The sequence below is a fragment of the Muscardinus avellanarius genome (genome assembly GCF_963383645.1).
Source record: "Muscardinus avellanarius genome assembly, chromosome: 16".
Taxonomy (NCBI): Eukaryota; Metazoa; Chordata; class Mammalia; order Rodentia; family Gliridae; genus Muscardinus; species Muscardinus avellanarius.
Genome location: NC_137802.1, coordinates 1,356,014 through 1,372,772, shown reverse-complemented (window position 1 = coordinate 1,372,772; position 16,759 = coordinate 1,356,014). Strand labels below are relative to the sequence as shown.

Genomic DNA, 16,759 nt, shown 5'->3' with positions numbered 1-16,759 from the left:
CTGGGCCGGACGGTCATTCCAGTACTTAGGAGGCCGAGACAGGAGAATGGCTGTTTCTTGGCATGACCCTGTTTCAAAGTAAAAGAATAAAATAGGGCTGGGGTGTAGCTTAAGGGTAGAACACCCTCAGGTTCAAGCCCCAGGACCAAAAAGATAAATACATAAAGGTGGGGAAGCCGGGGTGGCAGCTCAGGCCTCTGATTCTAGTACTTGGGAGACTGAGACAGGAGGACTGCAAGTTTGTGGCCAGCCTCAGCAGCTTGGTGAGGCCCTGTTTCAAAATAAAAAAGATAAAGCTGGGTGTGGTGGCGCACGCTTGTCATCCCAGTGCTTGGGAGGCTGAGACAGGAGGATCACGGTTCTCAGACAGCCTCAGCTACTTAGCGAGGCCCTCTGCAACTCAGATCTGGTTTCAAAATAAAGAATAAAAAATAGGGCAGGGGTTGTAGCTCAGAAGTCGAAGGCCCCTGGGTTCCATCCCCAGACCCGCAAAAAAAAAAAATTTTTTTAATTAAAAAAAAAAAAGCCAACCTCAGCAACTTAGTGAGGCTCTCAGCGACTTAGTGAGACCCTGTTTCCAAATAAAGTATAAAATAGGTCTGGGAGTATAGCCCGGAGGTAGAAAAACCCCTGGGTTCCACCCCCAGTACCACAAAACAAACAAACAAACACAAAATAAGAAAATAAAAAGAGCTACTTGGAGTCTGTGGTCTCACAACAGGGGGTGGGCCCGCCCCTCCTGGACCACGCCCTGCAGCCCCCACAGGACTGAGGTTGGTCTTTTATCTTTTCTTTTTGCAGTACTGGGCATTGAGGCCGCCCTGGCCGCCTTCTGCCCCTTTGGCAAGTCCCCCGAAGCCCCCAGGGCCCCATGGCACTTTCCGGCTAAGGGGAGACCAGCCAGGGGTGGCCAGGAATCCCCAGAAGGCGGCCATCTGTCCGGGGTTTCCCTGGAGTCTGGGGCAGCCTCCGCAGGGTTGCACAGAGGGGCTCGGCTGGCCCTGGGTCCCCGAGGCATGAAGATGGGGGCTACTTCCCCAGGGCCTGGGCTCCGGCCGGCTGGGCGCCCTGGACCCGGCTCTGGCCCTGCACAGCGCCACCTGTGGCTCTGGGTCTGGGGGTGTCTCTCTCTGTTCTCCGTGTGTGTGTGTGTGTGTGTGTGTGTGTGTGTGTGTGTGTGTGTGTGTCAGAGAGAGAGAAAGAAGCAGTCAGACAGACACAGACAGACAGAGGATTGAATCCAGGGGCTATACCCCCAGCCCTAGTGTGTGTGTGTAAGGGAGGGACAGACAGACAGACAGACAAAGAGAGACAGAAGATTGAACCCAGGAGCTACACCGCAGCCCTATTTCGTGCGTGAGTCCCTCCTCCGCCGTCCCAGCCCTGTTTCGGGTTCCCCATCGCCCTCGAGGTTCCGGTTTCAGGAAGGAGAGCACAGCTGCCCCATGCTGGGAAAGGCCCAGCAGCCTCCCCTTCGGTTCCCTTCCCAGTCGGCAGCGGGGGACTCCTCCCACAGTGCTCCTCTCTGCCCAGCCCTGGACCCCGCAGTGCCACCGACCATGGCCCCGAGGCTGCTCCTGGCCCTGGCCCTCTGGGCGGCCTGCCGCGGAAGGCAAGGTAAGGGCCGGGGTGGGGCTCGGGCAGGGGGACGGTTATTATCTATTACCGTTTGCTGGTGGGGACTGAACCCAGGGGGCTCTACCTCCAAGCCGTACCCAGCCCTTTTAATTTATGTGCAAAGGAGGTCTCACTGGGTAGCTGAGGGGCTTGCTGAGTTACTGAGGCTGGCCTGGAACCTGCGACCTCCTGTTCCAGCCTCCCATGTACTGGGCTTACAGGGGTATGTGCGCCACCACACCCAGGTCAGGGGTTGTTCAGGAAGGAGACCTAGACCTCCTGCCTTGGTTGGTTATTATTTTTATTATTATTATTATCAGGTATTTTTGGTACTGAGAGTTGAACCCAGAGGCTTTCTACTTCTGAGCTACACCCCAGCCCTGTTTTATTGATTTATTGATTTATCTCTGTGTGTGCGTGTGTGTGTTGCTGGGAGCTGGGCCTGGGGCATTCCACCTTTGAGCCGCACGGCCAGTCCGGCCCTCTTTCCTATTTTACTCTATTTGGGAGCAGAGTCTCGCTGGGCTGACGAGAGTCTCACCACTCGCTGAGGCTGGCCTCAAACCTGCGATCCTCCTCTCAGCCTCCCAATTCCTGGGACGGCAGGTTTGGGCCACCACGCCCGGCTTGGTCCAGGTTCTGAGTGGGGGACTCACAGGCCTACTGTTCCCCCAGCGGTGGAAGCAGGTCGCCATCACATGGTACCCACGGGGAAACTGAGGCAAGGGAAGGTGCCGCCGTCCCAGGGCGACAGCCGGGAAATGGCCGCCATGGCCCGGAGCCCCCTGGACACAGAGTCACCCTCCTGTCCACTAGGTCCACAGCCAAGGATGTGACCAGCCGGACTCAGGCAGGCTTGGAAGAGCCGGGGTAGGGCACAGGGCCCGATGCCAGGCCTTGGGAGGCTGAGGCAGGAGGATGGCAGGTTTGAGGCCATCCTTAGCAAGTACTGTGACCTGTACTTGTACTAAAAATAAAAAATAGGGCTGGGGGTGTAGCTGGAAGGAAGAATGCCCCTGGGATCCATCGTCAATACCGCAAAACATTTAAGGGGGGCTGGAGTCTAAGGACCCCCCCTTCCTCTGGCTTAGCGGCTCCGGGCCAGCCCCGCGTGCAGTGCCGCGCACCCAGGTACCCGCTGGCCGTGGACTGCTCCTGGACCCTGCCGCCGGCCCCCAACCGCACCGGGGCCGTGTCCTTCATTGCCACGTACAGGTAGAGGGGCCGGGGGGCCTGGGCACCGGGGGCTCCCGGGAGCGACCAGAACAGGGGCGGCATGAGGCCCAGCACCCCACACCCGACCTTGGCCATCGCAGACGGCCCTGAGCCCGAGCGGGGCCCACGCCTATGAGCCCTGTGCTTGGGAGGCCGAGGCCCGAGGATGGCGTCACCCTGAACCGGGTCACCCAGGGCTCAGCCGCGTCCAGCGGGGGACAGGGAGCGGGACCCCGGGCTCCGCTGGGCCCTCACGCTGCCCCGGCAGGCTCGGCCTGGGCGCCCAGGAGAGCCGGCCCTGCCTGCAGCCCACGCCGTCGGCCGCCCGCTGCGCCATCCCCGGCCTCCAGCTGTTCTCCATGGCTCCGCTCCTGCTCAACGTCACGGCCCTGCACCCCTGGGGGCCCTGCAGCAGCTTCCTGGCCTTCGTGGTGGAGCGCGTGGGTGAGTAGCTGCGCCCGCTGCGTGCGTGTGTGTGTGCGTGCGTGTGTGTGTTAGGGTCACGGTCGCTTCTCCCTGGGTCTCCACGGCCTGTCCCCAGACAGCTTGGAGGAGGAGCCCTGGGCTGGAGCCCCCGCGCCCCCAATTCTTAAACAATAAAAGGGCTGGGTGGAGCTCTGAGGCGGGATGCCCTGGGCTCTGCTTTCAGTTGAAATAATAACCATAGAAGCTATTTAACAGTGAGTCAGAGCCGGGCATGGTGGCGCACGCTTGTCATCCCAGCACTTGGGAGGCGGAGACGGGAGGAGCGCGGTTCGCGGCCAGCCTCGGCTATTTAGCGAGGCCCTCAGCAACCCAGTGAGACCCGGTTTCAAAATAAAGAATAAAAAATAGGGCTGGGGGTGTAGCTCAGAGGTAGAATGGCCCTGGGTTCCACACCCAATATCCTCCCACCCCCCAAAAAAATCCTGAACTCTCAACCGGCTCAGCCGTCTGCACCTCCTCTGGGGCCCAGGACGCGGTGGTCAGCGCTGGCCACCGCTGCGGCCTCGGGGCAGCCATGGATTCCCAAGGAGAGTTCTGGGGGGGGGGTTGGAGGAATGCACGCGTGCATGCATGCGTGGGTGCACGCGTGAACACAGCGCCCCGCCCGCCGCAGTCCAGCCGGACCCCCCGCAGGCCGTGCGTGTGCAAGCCCTGCCCGGACGGCGGCTGCAGGTGCGGTGGGCGCCGCCCGCGTCCTGGCCCTTCCCCGAGCTCTTCACGCTCAAGTACCGGCTCCGCCTGGGCCGCCCCGGGGCCGCGCGCGCCCGCCAGGTGAGGAGCAGGCGGCGGGGCGGGGTCACCGAGGTGCAGGTGCAGGCCTGTCATCCCAGGGCCCGGGGGGGCCGAGGCAGGAGGATCTCGGGTTAGAGGCCAGCCTCGGCAACTCAGCTAGAGCGCTTCCAAAGGGAAACATACCAGGTGCTCAACGTAAAAATGCCCCTGGCTTCAATCCCCAATTCCACAAATATATAAATAAATTAACAAATAAATACTGGGCATGGTGGCCCGTGCCTGTAATCCCAGTCCTTGGGAACTGAGACAGGAGGATCACGCAGGTTCGAAGCTACTTAGTGGGACCCTGGCTACAAATAAAATATAAAACAGGAGCCGGGCGTGGTGGCGCACACTTGTGATCCCCGCGCTGGGGAGGCTGAGACAGGAGGATGGCGCGGGTTCGAAGCCAGCCTCAGCTACTGAGTGAGGCTCTCAGCTACTTAGTGAGACCCTGTTTCCAAATAAAATATAAAAAAGGTCTGGGAGTCTAGCCCAGAGGTAGTAAGCCCCTGGGTTCCACCCTCAGTACCACAATATATATATATTAGGTCTGGGGTAGGTGGCTTGGAGGTAGAAGGCCTCTGGGTTCCACCCCAAGTACCGCAAAAAAAAAAAAAAAAATTACCCATCAGCTCTTGGGGAGCCCTCAGCCGGCCCGACCCTGCCTGCTGTGTGGGGCTCGGGTCCTGAGCGCCCGGGGGGGACAGAGCATCCCCGGCCTCCGTCCAGCCTCCCTCTGCCCTCAGGTGGGGCCCATTGAAGCCACGTCCTTCACCTTCCGGGCTGGGCGGCCGCAAGCCCGGTACTGGGTCCAGGTGGCCGCCCAGGACCTGCTGGACCACGGGCGGCCGAGTGAGTGGAGCCTCCCCGCCGTCTCCCCGTGAGCCTGGGCCAGGAGTGGGCCCCCCGCGCCCCAGAGAGGGACGGGTGCTGCAGCCACCCCGCCGCTGCCCGCTGGACGAGGGACAGACGCGCCCGTCCAGTCCAAGAGCCCGGCCTCCGGCTGCCACACTGCCCGGCAGCCTTCGAAAGAGCGAGCGACCGACCGAGCCTGTCTGAGCCTCGGCTTCCCGCCCTGTGAAATGGACGTTCTCAGGCCTGGCCGCACCTGCCACCCCAGCACTTGGGAGGCTGAGACGGGAGGACCACAGGTTCAAGGCCAGCCTCAGCCAGTCAACAAGACCCTCAGCAACTTAGTGAGACCCTGTTTCCCAATAAAATTTAAAATAGGTCTGGGAGTGTAGCCCGGAGGTAGAAAAGCCCCTGGGTTCCACCCCAGTACATAAATAAATAAATAAATAAATGAATAAATAAAATGAAGTTGGAGAATTCAAGGAAGCAGGTCCTCTCGCCTGTGGGCTCCAGCAGGAGCCAGCCGCGCTCATCCTCTTTTGACCTCTGAGCTGCAGAACTTTAATAAATGTGAGTGTTTTTAATGCTGAGTACGTGACCCTTTGGTGCAGCAGTTTTGGGGCACACCCACCGTCTACGCAGCCCCTTCCCTTCTGGCCGCCGCCGCCCTTCCAGTTTCTCCTCACGCCTCGTCCCCAGCAGATGTCTCCACGAGGCCGTCTCAGTGTATCTTGTGCCGCTGAAACAGAATCCCACAACCCGGGTACTTCTTACAATGAACGGAAATTTATTTGGCTCAGAAACTTACTAATTAATTTATTAATTAACATATGTGATGCCGGGGATGGAACCAGGGGCATTCTCCCTCCAGGCTACACCCCCAGGCCTATTATGTAATCTTTTTCTTTTGAAACAGGGCCTCACTGAGTTGCAGAGGGCCTCGCTAAGTAGCTGAGGCTGGCCTCGAACCGGGATACTCTGGTCTCAGCCTCCCGAGTGCTGGGATGAGGAGTGTGCGCCACCGCGCCCGGCTTTTTTGCTTTTAATGAGCGGAAATTTATGTGGCTGAGCTGGAAAACCCCAGAATGGGGTGAGGGAGGACTTCTTGCTGCCACATGGCCCAAGGTATTAATGGGTGAACCCACTCCGGCCAAAATGACCTAATAACCTCTGACCTCGTGACCTAATCACCTCCGAAGGGCGCCACCTCCTCTTTGGTGAGGTGATGCGTGCCTGTAGTCCCAGATTTGACAGGCTGAGACAGGAGGATCACAGGTACCAGCAACTTAGGGTAACCCTGTCTAAAAAATTGTAGAAAATTAGTAAAAGGACTGTGGGTAGCCCAGTGTGGTGTTACACACTTGTAATCTCAGCGCTTGGGAGGCTGAGACAGGAGGATCGCAGGTTCAAGGACAGCCTCAGATACTTAGTGAGGCCTTTGATAAGTTGGTGAGACCCTGTTTCAAAATAAAGAATAAAACGGTCTGAGGGCAGCCTCAGCTATTTAGACAACCTTTGCAACTCAGTGAGACCCTGTTTCAAAATAAAGACAAAAAATAGGGCTGGGGGTGTAGGAGGTAGAATGTCCATTTCAATATCTCCAGTATTGAAAAAAAAAAAAGAATAAAAAATCGGACTGGGAGTGTAGCTCAGAGGTAGAATGCCCTTGGGTTCATCCCAACCAACACAGAAAAAGAGGGGCTGGGTGCAGCTCAGACGAAGAATGCCTCTGGATCCAATCCTCAGTATCAAAAATAAAAATAAAAGGCCGGGCGTGGTGGCGCACGCTTGTAATCCCCGCGCTTGGGAGGCTGAGACAAGAGAATTGCACGGGTTCGAAGCCAGCCTCAGCTACTTAGTGAGGCTCTCAGCAACTTAGTGAGACCTTGTTTCCAAATAAAGTATAAAATAGGTCTAGGGGGTATAGACGGGAGGTGGAAAAGCCCCTGGGTTCCACCCGTAGTACCACAAAAAAAAGGATAAATAAATAAAATAAAATTTAAATTTAAAAATCAATTAAATTTAAATTTAAAGCAATGGGAGAAAAGAAGAGAAAAAAGAGAACAAACAGGCAGCGCCCCGCCTAGTGCCCACGTCGCGTGAGGCCATTTTACATCTAGGAGGGACAGCGGCTCCTGACAACTCTCCAAACCCACGAGGAACCCGGAACTTTTATTTCGCGCTACCGCGGTTTCAACTCCGGAGGGAAGATCTTAGCACTCGGCGCTTGATAGGCGGTGGGGACAGCCAATGAGAAAGGCAAGCTGCGAACGCCGCAGCCAATAAGACGGGCCGACGGAAGTGACGTGGCGGAAGTGCAGGACACGGCCGCGGGCGCTCCGTAAATACGGAACCTAGCCTGTTCTGTGGCGCTTGTGAACCGAGTGGGAGGCAGAGATGTCGGAGCGGAAAGTTTTGAACGTAAGTGTCCAGCCAGCTGGGGCTCCCCGCCCGGAGCGGGGCATCCGGGAGCTCTGGGAGAGGCGGGTTTTCGGTCATTTCCTTCTGGAACTTTTTTTTCCCCCCCCTCTGCGGCCTTGGGTTGGGGACGCGTCTTCCCTGAGCCGCCTTTCTGGGCGGAAGTGGTGCCAGTCACCTGTGGGGGCGGTGCTTGGAATCATTACCCAATCGCGTCACTCTGTTGGGTTGTCTGAAGGGATCTAGCCAATCACGTTGTGGGGGCGTGGCTTGCTCGGCCTTGGCGATCCGGTACTGCAGCCTCCTCTCCAAGGGCGGGACTCCGAAGCCACGCCCTTCTGGAACCTGTAGCCAATCATGTTCGTCGGAGGGATTAGGCAATTTAGCGAAACCCCCGGAATCAAAATAAAAAATAAAAAGGGGCTGGGAGTGTAGCTCACTGATAGAGCTCTTGTGTAGCCTGCGTGAGGTCGTGGGTTCTATCCCCAACACCACGGAAGGAAGGAAGGAAGGGAGGAAGGAAGGAAGAAAAGGGAAGGAAGGAAGGAAAAGGAAAGGAAGGGAAAGGAAGGAGGGAAAAGGAAGAAAAGCTAGGCGCTGTGACAGGGCCTGTAGTCCCAGTCCTTGGGAGGCTGAGAAAGGCGAAAAGCAGGTTCAAGACCAGCCTCTGCAACTTAGACTCTGTTTCAAAATAAAAATTAAATTAGGAAATCAGGAGGTGGCGCACGCTTGCTATCCCAGCGTTTGGGAGGCTGAAACTGGAGAATCGCAGTTCGCGGCCAGCCTCAGCTACTTAGGCCCTTTGCAACTCAGTGAGGCCCTGTTTCAAAGTAGAGAATAAAAAATAGGGCCGGGGGTCTAGCTCAGAGGTAGCATGTGCCTGGGTTCCATCCCCAGGACCACAAAAATAAATAAATAAATAAATAAATAGGGCTGAGAGTGCGACTCAGGGGTAGAATCCTCATGGGTACAATCCCCACTACCAAAAATAAGTAAGTAAGTAAATAAATAAGTAAATAAAAATAGAAAGAAAGAAAGAAAGACACAGAAAAGAGTTGAACGGGCTGCCTCCTGGGTCTTGGTCTTGGCCGGCCTCTGCAACTTGAACTTCAAGATGGGTCCCCGTTCGCTTATAAGAATGATGTTGGTACCTACGCCGTTTGTGTTGACACAGTGATTAATCCTGAAGCCTGGTTTGCCCCCCGGGAGTCTGGGATCTTGGTCTGTGCCACGGAGAAGGGGCTCTGTGACTGGTCCCCCAGCAAAACCCCTGGCTCGCCAGGAATTTCCCTGGCAGACTCGATGTCCTTCACGTTGGCATCCGTCATTGGGGGAACTGGTTGCAGCTAGGAGTCCAGTGGGAGCAGATTCTGGCACCTGCCTGCACGCCCTCTCCTGCCCTCACCCCTGGGGCCTGTGCTCTCGGCCTCTGATGCTTGGGACCCTCCTGGGGGAGGACCTGTGTTGGCAGAGGCTGGGAGGACTCACTGCAAATCGCTGGACCTGGGGTGCTCTTGGGTCCCTGGCGGAGCCCCCTGAGAACCCTGCCCTGTGCTCGGGGCCCGCCTCCGCCTCCGAAAACGGCAACCTTGACATGCCTTCCCTCACTCAGAAATACTACCCGCCGGACTTCGACCCGTCCAAGATCCCCAAACTGAAGCTGCCCAAGGACCGGCAGTATGTGGTGCGGCTGATGGCGCCCTTCAACATGAGGTGAGAGCCTGCAGGCGGCCGCGACCCGGCCTCAGAGGCGCCCGTCTCTGCTCAGGCCCGGGACCAGCCCTGGTGCGGCACTCAGCGCCGCCGGGGCCACCCCGAGCCTCACTTTCCTTGTGTCTCAAGAGGAAATGTCCAGCTTGGTGTGGTGGCCGGTCATCCCAGTACTTGGGTGGCTGAGGCTGGAGGAGCACAGGTTGGAGGCCAACCTCAGCATCTTGGTGAGACCTTCAGTAACTTGGCAAGATTGTGTTTCAAAATAAAAACACAGAAGGGGTGGGCTAAGAAATAAAATAAAAAATAAAAGCTGGCCATCATGGCCCACGCCTGTAATTCCAGTACTCGGGAGGCTGAGACAGGAGGATCGCACAGGTTCCAAGCCAGTCTTACCTACTCAGGCTCTCAGCAAGTTAGTGACACCCTGTTTCCAAGTAAAATAGGTCTGGGAGTAAAATAGCCTGGAAGTAGAAAGCCCCTAGGTTTCATCCCCAATACCACAAAAAAGTTAAATAAATAAAATCCAGGCATGGTGGCACACGCTTGTCATCCCAGCATCCAGGAAGCTGAGACCAGAGGATCGCGGTTTACTGCCAGCCTCAGCCACTTAGGCCCTCCACAACTTAGTGAGACCCTGTTTCAAAATAAAGAATAAAGAATAGGGCAGGGGGTGTATCTTGGAGGTCAAATACCCTTGGGCTCCATCCCCAGTCCTGCCAAAAAATTAAATAAAAATAAATAAATAAAAATAAAGAATAAAACAGGGCTAGGCAGGTTGCCCAGAGGCAGAATGCTCCTGGGTTCCATCCCCAGTACCACAAAAAAACATACGTAGCCGGGCGTGGTGGCGCACGCTTGTAATCCCAGTATTTGGGAGGTTGAGACGGGAGGATCGCAGTTCGCGGACAGCCTCCGCTACTTAGTGAGGCCCTGTGCAACTTAGTAAGACTCTGTTTCAAAATACAGGGATAAAAAATATGGCTGGGGGTGTTGCTCGGAGGTAGATGCCCCTGGGTTCCATCTCCAGTATCACCACCAAAAAAAAAAAAAGTACGTATGAGTACTGGGTGGGTTCGCACAGCCCCCAAGGGCAGGGCAGGCGGGCTGGTGAGTAGCGTTTGGCGAGGAGAGGGGAGAGGTCAGAAGAAACGGCACCCGAGCTGAGATCTGAGCGAGTCCCGGGCTGCGGAGCTGCCCCGCTCGGGTGGCAGGCTGGGCGCAGGCCCCAGGGGAGGCTGGAGTGCAGGTGCCGGGCGCCGTCTCCCTCCCCGTGGCAGCCTGGGTGCCCCCAGTGAGCCCAGGGGTAGGCGGAGACCCAGGAGCCCCGAGTGAGAGGGTGCCAGGCGGCGGGCATCCGTGCAAGACTGCCTGGCAGGGAGGGAGCTGCCCACCCCGGAGGGCGGCGAGCCGTCGCGCCTTGCATGCGCTTGGAGCCGCGGCAGCAGGCGCCCCTGCCCGCCCAGGTGTAAGACGTGCGGGGAGTACATCTACAAGGGGAAGAAGTTCAACGCCCGCAAGGAGACGGTGCAGAACGAGGCCTACCTGGGACTGCCCATCTTCCGCTTCTACATCAAGTGCACCCGCTGCCTGGCCGAGATCACGTTCAAGGTACAGCCAGCCGGCCCGGGTCCCCGTGCCACCCTCGGCCCCTCCCGGGAGCCGCGTCTCCCTCCATCCCCGGGAAACGGGCCCTGGGGAGGTGGTCAGAGCAGCGCAGCTTACCCAGGCCAAAGGGGCAGCACGCCGGGCGCGGGGCCCGCTTGTCATCCTGGCATCCGGGAGGCTGAGACGGGAGGATCGCAGTTCCTGGTCAGCCTCAGCTACTTAGTGAGGCCCTCAGCAACTCAGTGAGACCCTGTTTCAAAATTAAAAAAAAAAAAAAAGGAGGAGCAGGCTTGTCATCCCAGTATTCAGGAGGCTGAGACCGGAGGATCGCAGCTTAAGGCCAGCCTCAGCTACTTAGCGAGATCATTTGCAACTCAGTGAGACCCTGTTACAAAATAAAGAATAAAAAGAATAGAGCTGGGGGGTGTCGTTCGGAGGTACAGTGCCCCTGGGTTCCATCCCTAGTATAATAATAATAATAATAATAATAATAATAATAATGAAAAATAGGGCTGGGGGCGTAGCTTGGAAGTAGGATGCCCCTGGGTTCAATCCCATTACCAAAAAAAAAAACCAAGCTGGGGAAGTGCCTGAGTGTAGAACACCCCTGGGTTCACTGCCCAGCACCACAAAAATCAAACAATAAAATAAGAAGAAACTGTCCAGGGGCCCGGGCTGCAGGCGGCGCGGCGTCCGCGGGCGTGGCGGTGCAGGGGCTCACGCGGCCCTCCTTCCCCCAGACAGACCCTGAGAACACGGACTACAGCATGGAACACGGTGCCACGCGCAACTTCCAGGCCGAGAAGCTCCTGGAGGAGGAGGAGAAGCGCGTGCAGAAGGAGCGGGAGGACGAGGAGCTGAACAACCCCATGAAGGTGCGCGGGGACTGGTGGGCGGCCCCTGCTCCCCGGGCCATCCGTCGCCGGGCCCCTAATCTGGCCTGGAGTCTGTACGAGTCTACTCAGAGACGTGGCCCTCCGCAGCTCAGGGAGACCCGTTTCAAAGTAAAAACTAGCCGGGCGTGGGGCGCACGCTTCCAAGCCCAGTGCTGGGAGGCCGAGGCAGGAGGGTCGCAGGTTCACAGCGCGCCTCCCGCGCCCGCAGGTGCTGGAGAACCGCACGAAGGACTCCAAGCTGGAGATGGAGGTGCTGGAGAACCTGCAGGAGCTCAAGGACCTGAACCAGCGCCAGGCGCACGTGGACTTCGAGGCCATGCTCAGGCAGCACCACCTGGCCGAGCAGGAGCGGCGGCGGCGCGAGCGCGAGGAGGACGAGCGGGAGACGGCGTGAGCGCCTGGCAGGGGCCCGGGGCCCAGGGTGGGCGTCGGGCAGTTTCCCCGGCACCTGGGGTGCCACCCCGGGCCTCTCTGCTTGTGCCAGACCGGCCCCATGCGGAGCCCACACACGGCTGTCATTCATTCACTTATTTATTTATTTATTTACGGTAATGGGGATAGAACTCAGGGGCATTCTACCTCGGAGCAACACCCCCCAGCCCTTTTTAAAAAAATTCTTTGTTTGGAGCCGGGCGTGGTGGCGCACGCTTGTCATCCCCGCACTTGGGAGGCTGAGACAGGAGGATCGCGCAGGTTCGAAGCCAGCCTCAGGTGGCTTAAGAGACCCTGTTTCCAAATAAAATATAAAGTAGGTCTGGGAGTGTTGCCCAGAGGTAGAAGGCCCCTGAGTTCCATCCCCAGGACCACCAAAAAAAAAAAAAAGTCTTTGTTTGGAAACAAGGTCTAAGATGCAGAGGGCCTCGCTAAGTAGCTGAGGTTGGCCTTGAACCTGTGACCCTCCTGTCTCAGCCTCCCAAGCGCTGGGTTACAGGCGTGCACCATCACACTGGGCTTTTGAAATTTTTGGTACAGGAAATTGAGCCAAGGGGCTCTATACCTCTAAGCTACATCCTCAGTCCTTTTTCTTTTGAACAGGGGTGGGGGTGTTGGCAGAATTGCTGAGGCTGGCCTTAAACTTACTGGGCATGTGCCATTGTGCTGGCTACAAGTTTCCTCTTTTAAAAATCAACCTGGAGCTGGGCATGGTGGCGCAGGCTTGTCACCCCAGTCTTTGGGAGGTTGAGACGAGGATTACAGGCTGGCAGCCAGCCTCAGATACTGCCCTTCTTTCTTGTTTCCTTCTTTCCTTCCTTCCTTCCTGTACTGGGGAGGAACTCAGAGGCACTCTACCTCCAAGGTACTTCCCTGGCCCTGTTTTTAATTCTTATATTGAAACAGGGTCTCACTAGGGTGATGAGGGTCTCACTAGTTGCTGAGGCTGCGCTGGAACCTGGGATCCTCCTGTCTCAGCCCCCTAAGTATTGGGATTATAAGTATGTGTCCCCACGCCCAGCTGAGATCCTGTCTCAAAATAAAAAATAAAATTAAACAGGGCAGAGTTGTAACTCAGAGACAGAATACCCCAGGGGGGTCAATCCCAGTACCATCAATAAAAAAAAAACAAAAAAACTGATAGTAGCCGGGCGTGGTGGCGCACGTTTATAATCCAGAGCCTGGGAGGCCGAGACAGGAGGATTGCAGTTCACAGCTGCTGAGTGAGGCCCTTTACAACTCAGTGAGACCCCGTTTCAAAAATCAAGAATAAAAATCAAGACTGGGGGCGTAGCTCGGAGGTCGGATTTCCCTGTGTTCCATCCCCAGTACCGCCAAAATAAAATAATATAAATAAATAAATAAAACCCAACAAGCACGGCACCCGGGTTCCGCAGCCGTGGCAGGAAAGGGCGGCGGGCTCCTGGCCCCGGCGGCCGGCCTCCGCAGACCCCATGCCCAGGCCACCTGTCCCCCAGGGCCTTGCTGGAGGAGGCGCGCAGGCGCAGACTGCCCGAGGACTCGGACTCCGACGACGACTCAGCCTCCGCCCGGCCGCGCCGCGCCGCCAGCCTGCAGGTGAGCCCGAGCCCCGTGGCCTGCCCGGAGCACGGGCGGCGGCGTCAGGCCCGCTCCTGCCGGTGGCCCCGGCCCTGGAAAACGAGAAGGCGTGCCAGGGTGCCCCTGACCGCGGGTCTGCCCTCCCCGCCCCAGGAGCTGATTTTGGTGTGCCCAGTCCCTGTACACTGACATAGGAGGGCGTAACTTAGCAACTCTTCTTATTTTTTTATTTTTTTGTGGTACTTGGATTGGAACCCAGGGGCGCTGCACCTCCGAGCTCCACCCCCAGCCCTATTTTTTATTTTTTATCTTCAAACAGGGTCTCACTAAGTTGCAGAGGGCCTCACTAAGTAGCTGAGGCTGGCCGCGAATGGAGGTCCTCCAGTCTCAGCCTCCCAAGCACTGGGATTACAAGCGTGCTCCCCCACGCCCAATCCCAGCCCTATTTTTTATTCTTTACTTTTTATTTTATTTATTTTTTGCGGGTCTGGGGATGGAACCCAGGGGCATTCCACCTCTGGGCTACACCCCCTGCCCTAGTTTTTATTCTTTAATTTGAAACAGGGTCTCACTGAGTTGCGGAGGGCCTCACTAAGTAGCTGAGGCTGTTCGCGAACCGCCATCCTCTGGTCTCAGCCTCCCGAGTGCTGGGATGACAAGAGTGCGCCACCATGCCCGGCTTATTCTGTATTTTTAAACAGGGTCTCACTGAGTTGCAGAGGGCCTCACTAAGTAGCTGAGGCTGTCTGCGAACTGCTATCCTCAGGTCTCAGCCTCCCGAATGCTGGGATGACGAGCGTGCGCTAACATGGCCGGCTTCCAGCCCAACAGTGCAGCTGGCCCCCGGCCAAGTGGCTCAGTGGAGGGAGCTGCCTGGAGGTCCTGGGCTGTCCCTGCACTGTCGTGTGTGCCCCGTCCCGTGGCAGCAGCCGCTTCAGCAGCGGTGGGGGGCGTATGGGCGCAGGCCGGGCCTGGCTTTGTGAACCCAGTTTTACCTGCGAGCTGCCTCAGGCCGTGCCAGAGGGTCTGCGGGATGGGAGATGGGCAGGACTGGGGCAGCAAGCCCAGCCGTGGGGACCATGGAGGCCTTCAGAGCAGGAGGCTGAGGGCAGCAGGTGCCGCACGGGTGCCAGAGACCCCGAGCCGGTGCGCAGAAGTAGGGAGGCCCGGCCCGCCCGGGGCAGACGCTCACGTGTCCCCGTCACTCCAGGTCCCCAAGGCCACGAAGAAGGCTGAGAGTAGGGGCAGCAGGACCCAGCTGGCCGGCTTGGTCGTGGTGAAGAAGGCCAAGATGGAAGCTGATGGCACTTCCAGCCCGGCCCCCGCGCCAGGTCAGTGAGTCCCAGGCGGCAGTGCAGTGCCTCCAGCGGACCCTAGGGGGCACAGTGCCGGGCTGGCTAAAGCTCTGGGAAAGGGTGGTCTTCCTTTTTCTTTCTCTCCTTCCCTCCTTCTCTCTCTGTCTCTGTCTCTCTCTCTGTCTCTTCTACTAAACCCAGGATCACTCTACCTCCAGACTGCATCCCCAGCTTGTGTGTGCGTTTGTATATTTTGTGGGTCTGGGGGTGGAATCCAGGTGCATTCTACCTCCGAGCTCCACCCCCTGCCCAATTTTTTATTCTTTATTTTGAAACAGGGTCTCACTGAGTTGCAGAGGGCCTCGCTAAGTAGCTGAGGCTGGCCTCCAACCTAGATCCTCCTGTCTCAGCCTCCCAAATGCTGTGATGACAAGCATGTGCCCCCACGCCCGGCCTCCTTATAATTTCTAAAGGAGCACCTGTTTGAGGAGAATCCACAGTACTGAGGCAGGGCAGTGTACCCGGGCCCCTCTCTCCCCACTCCATTGGCCAGATGAGCAGACCGAGGCTCGGAGAGGGCAGCCGCTCCCCCGCGGCCACCCAGCAGGCACAGGAGGCCTGGCCAGCGGGCAGAAACGGCCCCGCCCAGCCCTCCCGGAATCACAGCAGCCAACCTCGCCTCCCCACAGGCGCCCCAGACAGCGGGAAGACCGCTGGCCCTGCAGCCCAGACGCCTGGCGCGTCCTCCCTGAGCCAGCTGGGCGCGTATGGAGACAGTGAGGACAGCGAAGGCAGCAGCTGAGACGCCCAGGCCCCGCCCAGCCGCAGCCACGTGGAGGCCAGAGTGGCCGGAGGTCAGGCAGCGCTGCGCGGCCGCCAGAGCCGGGACACGGAGGCCGGCACCACCGAGGGTCCAGCGGGCGGCGGGCTCGGCTTCCCTGCACCGGCGCCCCGGAGCACCCGGCCGGCCTCCTTCCTGCCCGTGCCGTGGGGCTCAGCTCACACAGGCTCCTGGGCTGCCCTGTCTGTCCTGAGGCCGCAGCCTGGGGCGAGCCCACTCTCCCCCATGGTTCTACAACCAATACAAGGCCAGGAGGCCAAGGCAGGAGGATCACAGGTTCGAGACCGGTGCCCAGTGACTTAGAGCCTGTTTCAAAATTTAAATAAAAGGGCTAGGGGTGTAGCTCGGTGGTGGAGTCTCTGTGCTCTCCGACCTGAGGGTTGGGCTCTGGAACCATCGTGGAACGTGGTTTTTTGAAACAGGGTCTCACTGAGTTGCCAAGGGCCTCACTAAGTAGCTGAGGCTGTTCATGAACCACGATCCTCCTGGCTCAGCCTCCTGGGTAGGCTGTTTGCTGTCGCTATAACAAAATCCCCGGGGCTGGGTATTTCTTTGTAAAGAAAAGAGGTTTAGTCGGACGTGGTGATGCACTTTTGTAATCCCAGCATTTGGGAGGCTGAGACAGGATCACAGATACACGGCCAGCCTCAGCCACTTAGTGAGGCCCTCTGTAATTTAGTGAAACCCTGTTTCAAAGGAAAGAATAAAGCTGGGCGTGGTGGCGCACGCTTGTCATCCCCGCGCTTGGGAGGCGGAGACAGGAGGATCGCGCTGGTTCGGAGCCAGCCCCGCTGGCTTAAGAGACCCTGTTTCCAAATAAAAAATATAAAATAGGTCTGGGAGTGTAGCCCGTGGGAGTGTATCCCGGAGGTAGAAGGGCTTCCAGGAACCCCAGTACCACCAAAAAAATAAATAAATAAATAAATAAATAAATAAATAAAGGAAAGAATAAAGCCAGGTGTGGTGGTGCACACCGTAACCCCAGTGCTTGGGAGTCTGAGACGGGAGGATTGCACCTTGCGGACAGCTTCAGCTACTTAGCAAGGCCTTTTGCA

General features: G+C 57.6%; 2 protein-coding genes across 2 annotated transcripts; both read left to right on the top strand.

Annotated features, from left to right (window-relative positions):
• Positions 1–1,559: 1,559 nt before the first annotated feature.
• Positions 1,560–4,976, top strand: EBI3 (Epstein-Barr virus induced 3; the record flags this gene model as incomplete). Its single annotated transcript, XM_080713047.1, has 6 exons — positions 1,560–1,617; positions 2,293–2,433; positions 2,709–2,832; positions 3,101–3,276; positions 3,932–4,089; positions 4,839–4,976. 6 exons carry the CDS (start codon positions 1,560–1,562, stop codon positions 4,974–4,976), a joined length of 795 nt encoding a protein of 264 aa, XP_080569173.1.
• A 2,365-nt stretch (positions 4,977–7,341) lies between these two features.
• On the top strand, positions 7,342–15,665 carry YJU2 (YJU2 splicing factor homolog; the record flags this gene model as incomplete). Its single annotated transcript, XM_080713046.1, has 8 exons — positions 7,342–7,365; positions 8,975–9,075; positions 10,539–10,683; positions 11,421–11,555; positions 11,785–11,966; positions 13,487–13,586; positions 14,779–14,899; positions 15,553–15,665. 8 exons carry the CDS (start codon positions 7,342–7,344, stop codon positions 15,663–15,665), a joined length of 921 nt encoding a protein of 306 aa, XP_080569172.1.
• Between the last annotated feature and the right edge of the window lie 1,094 nt (positions 15,666–16,759).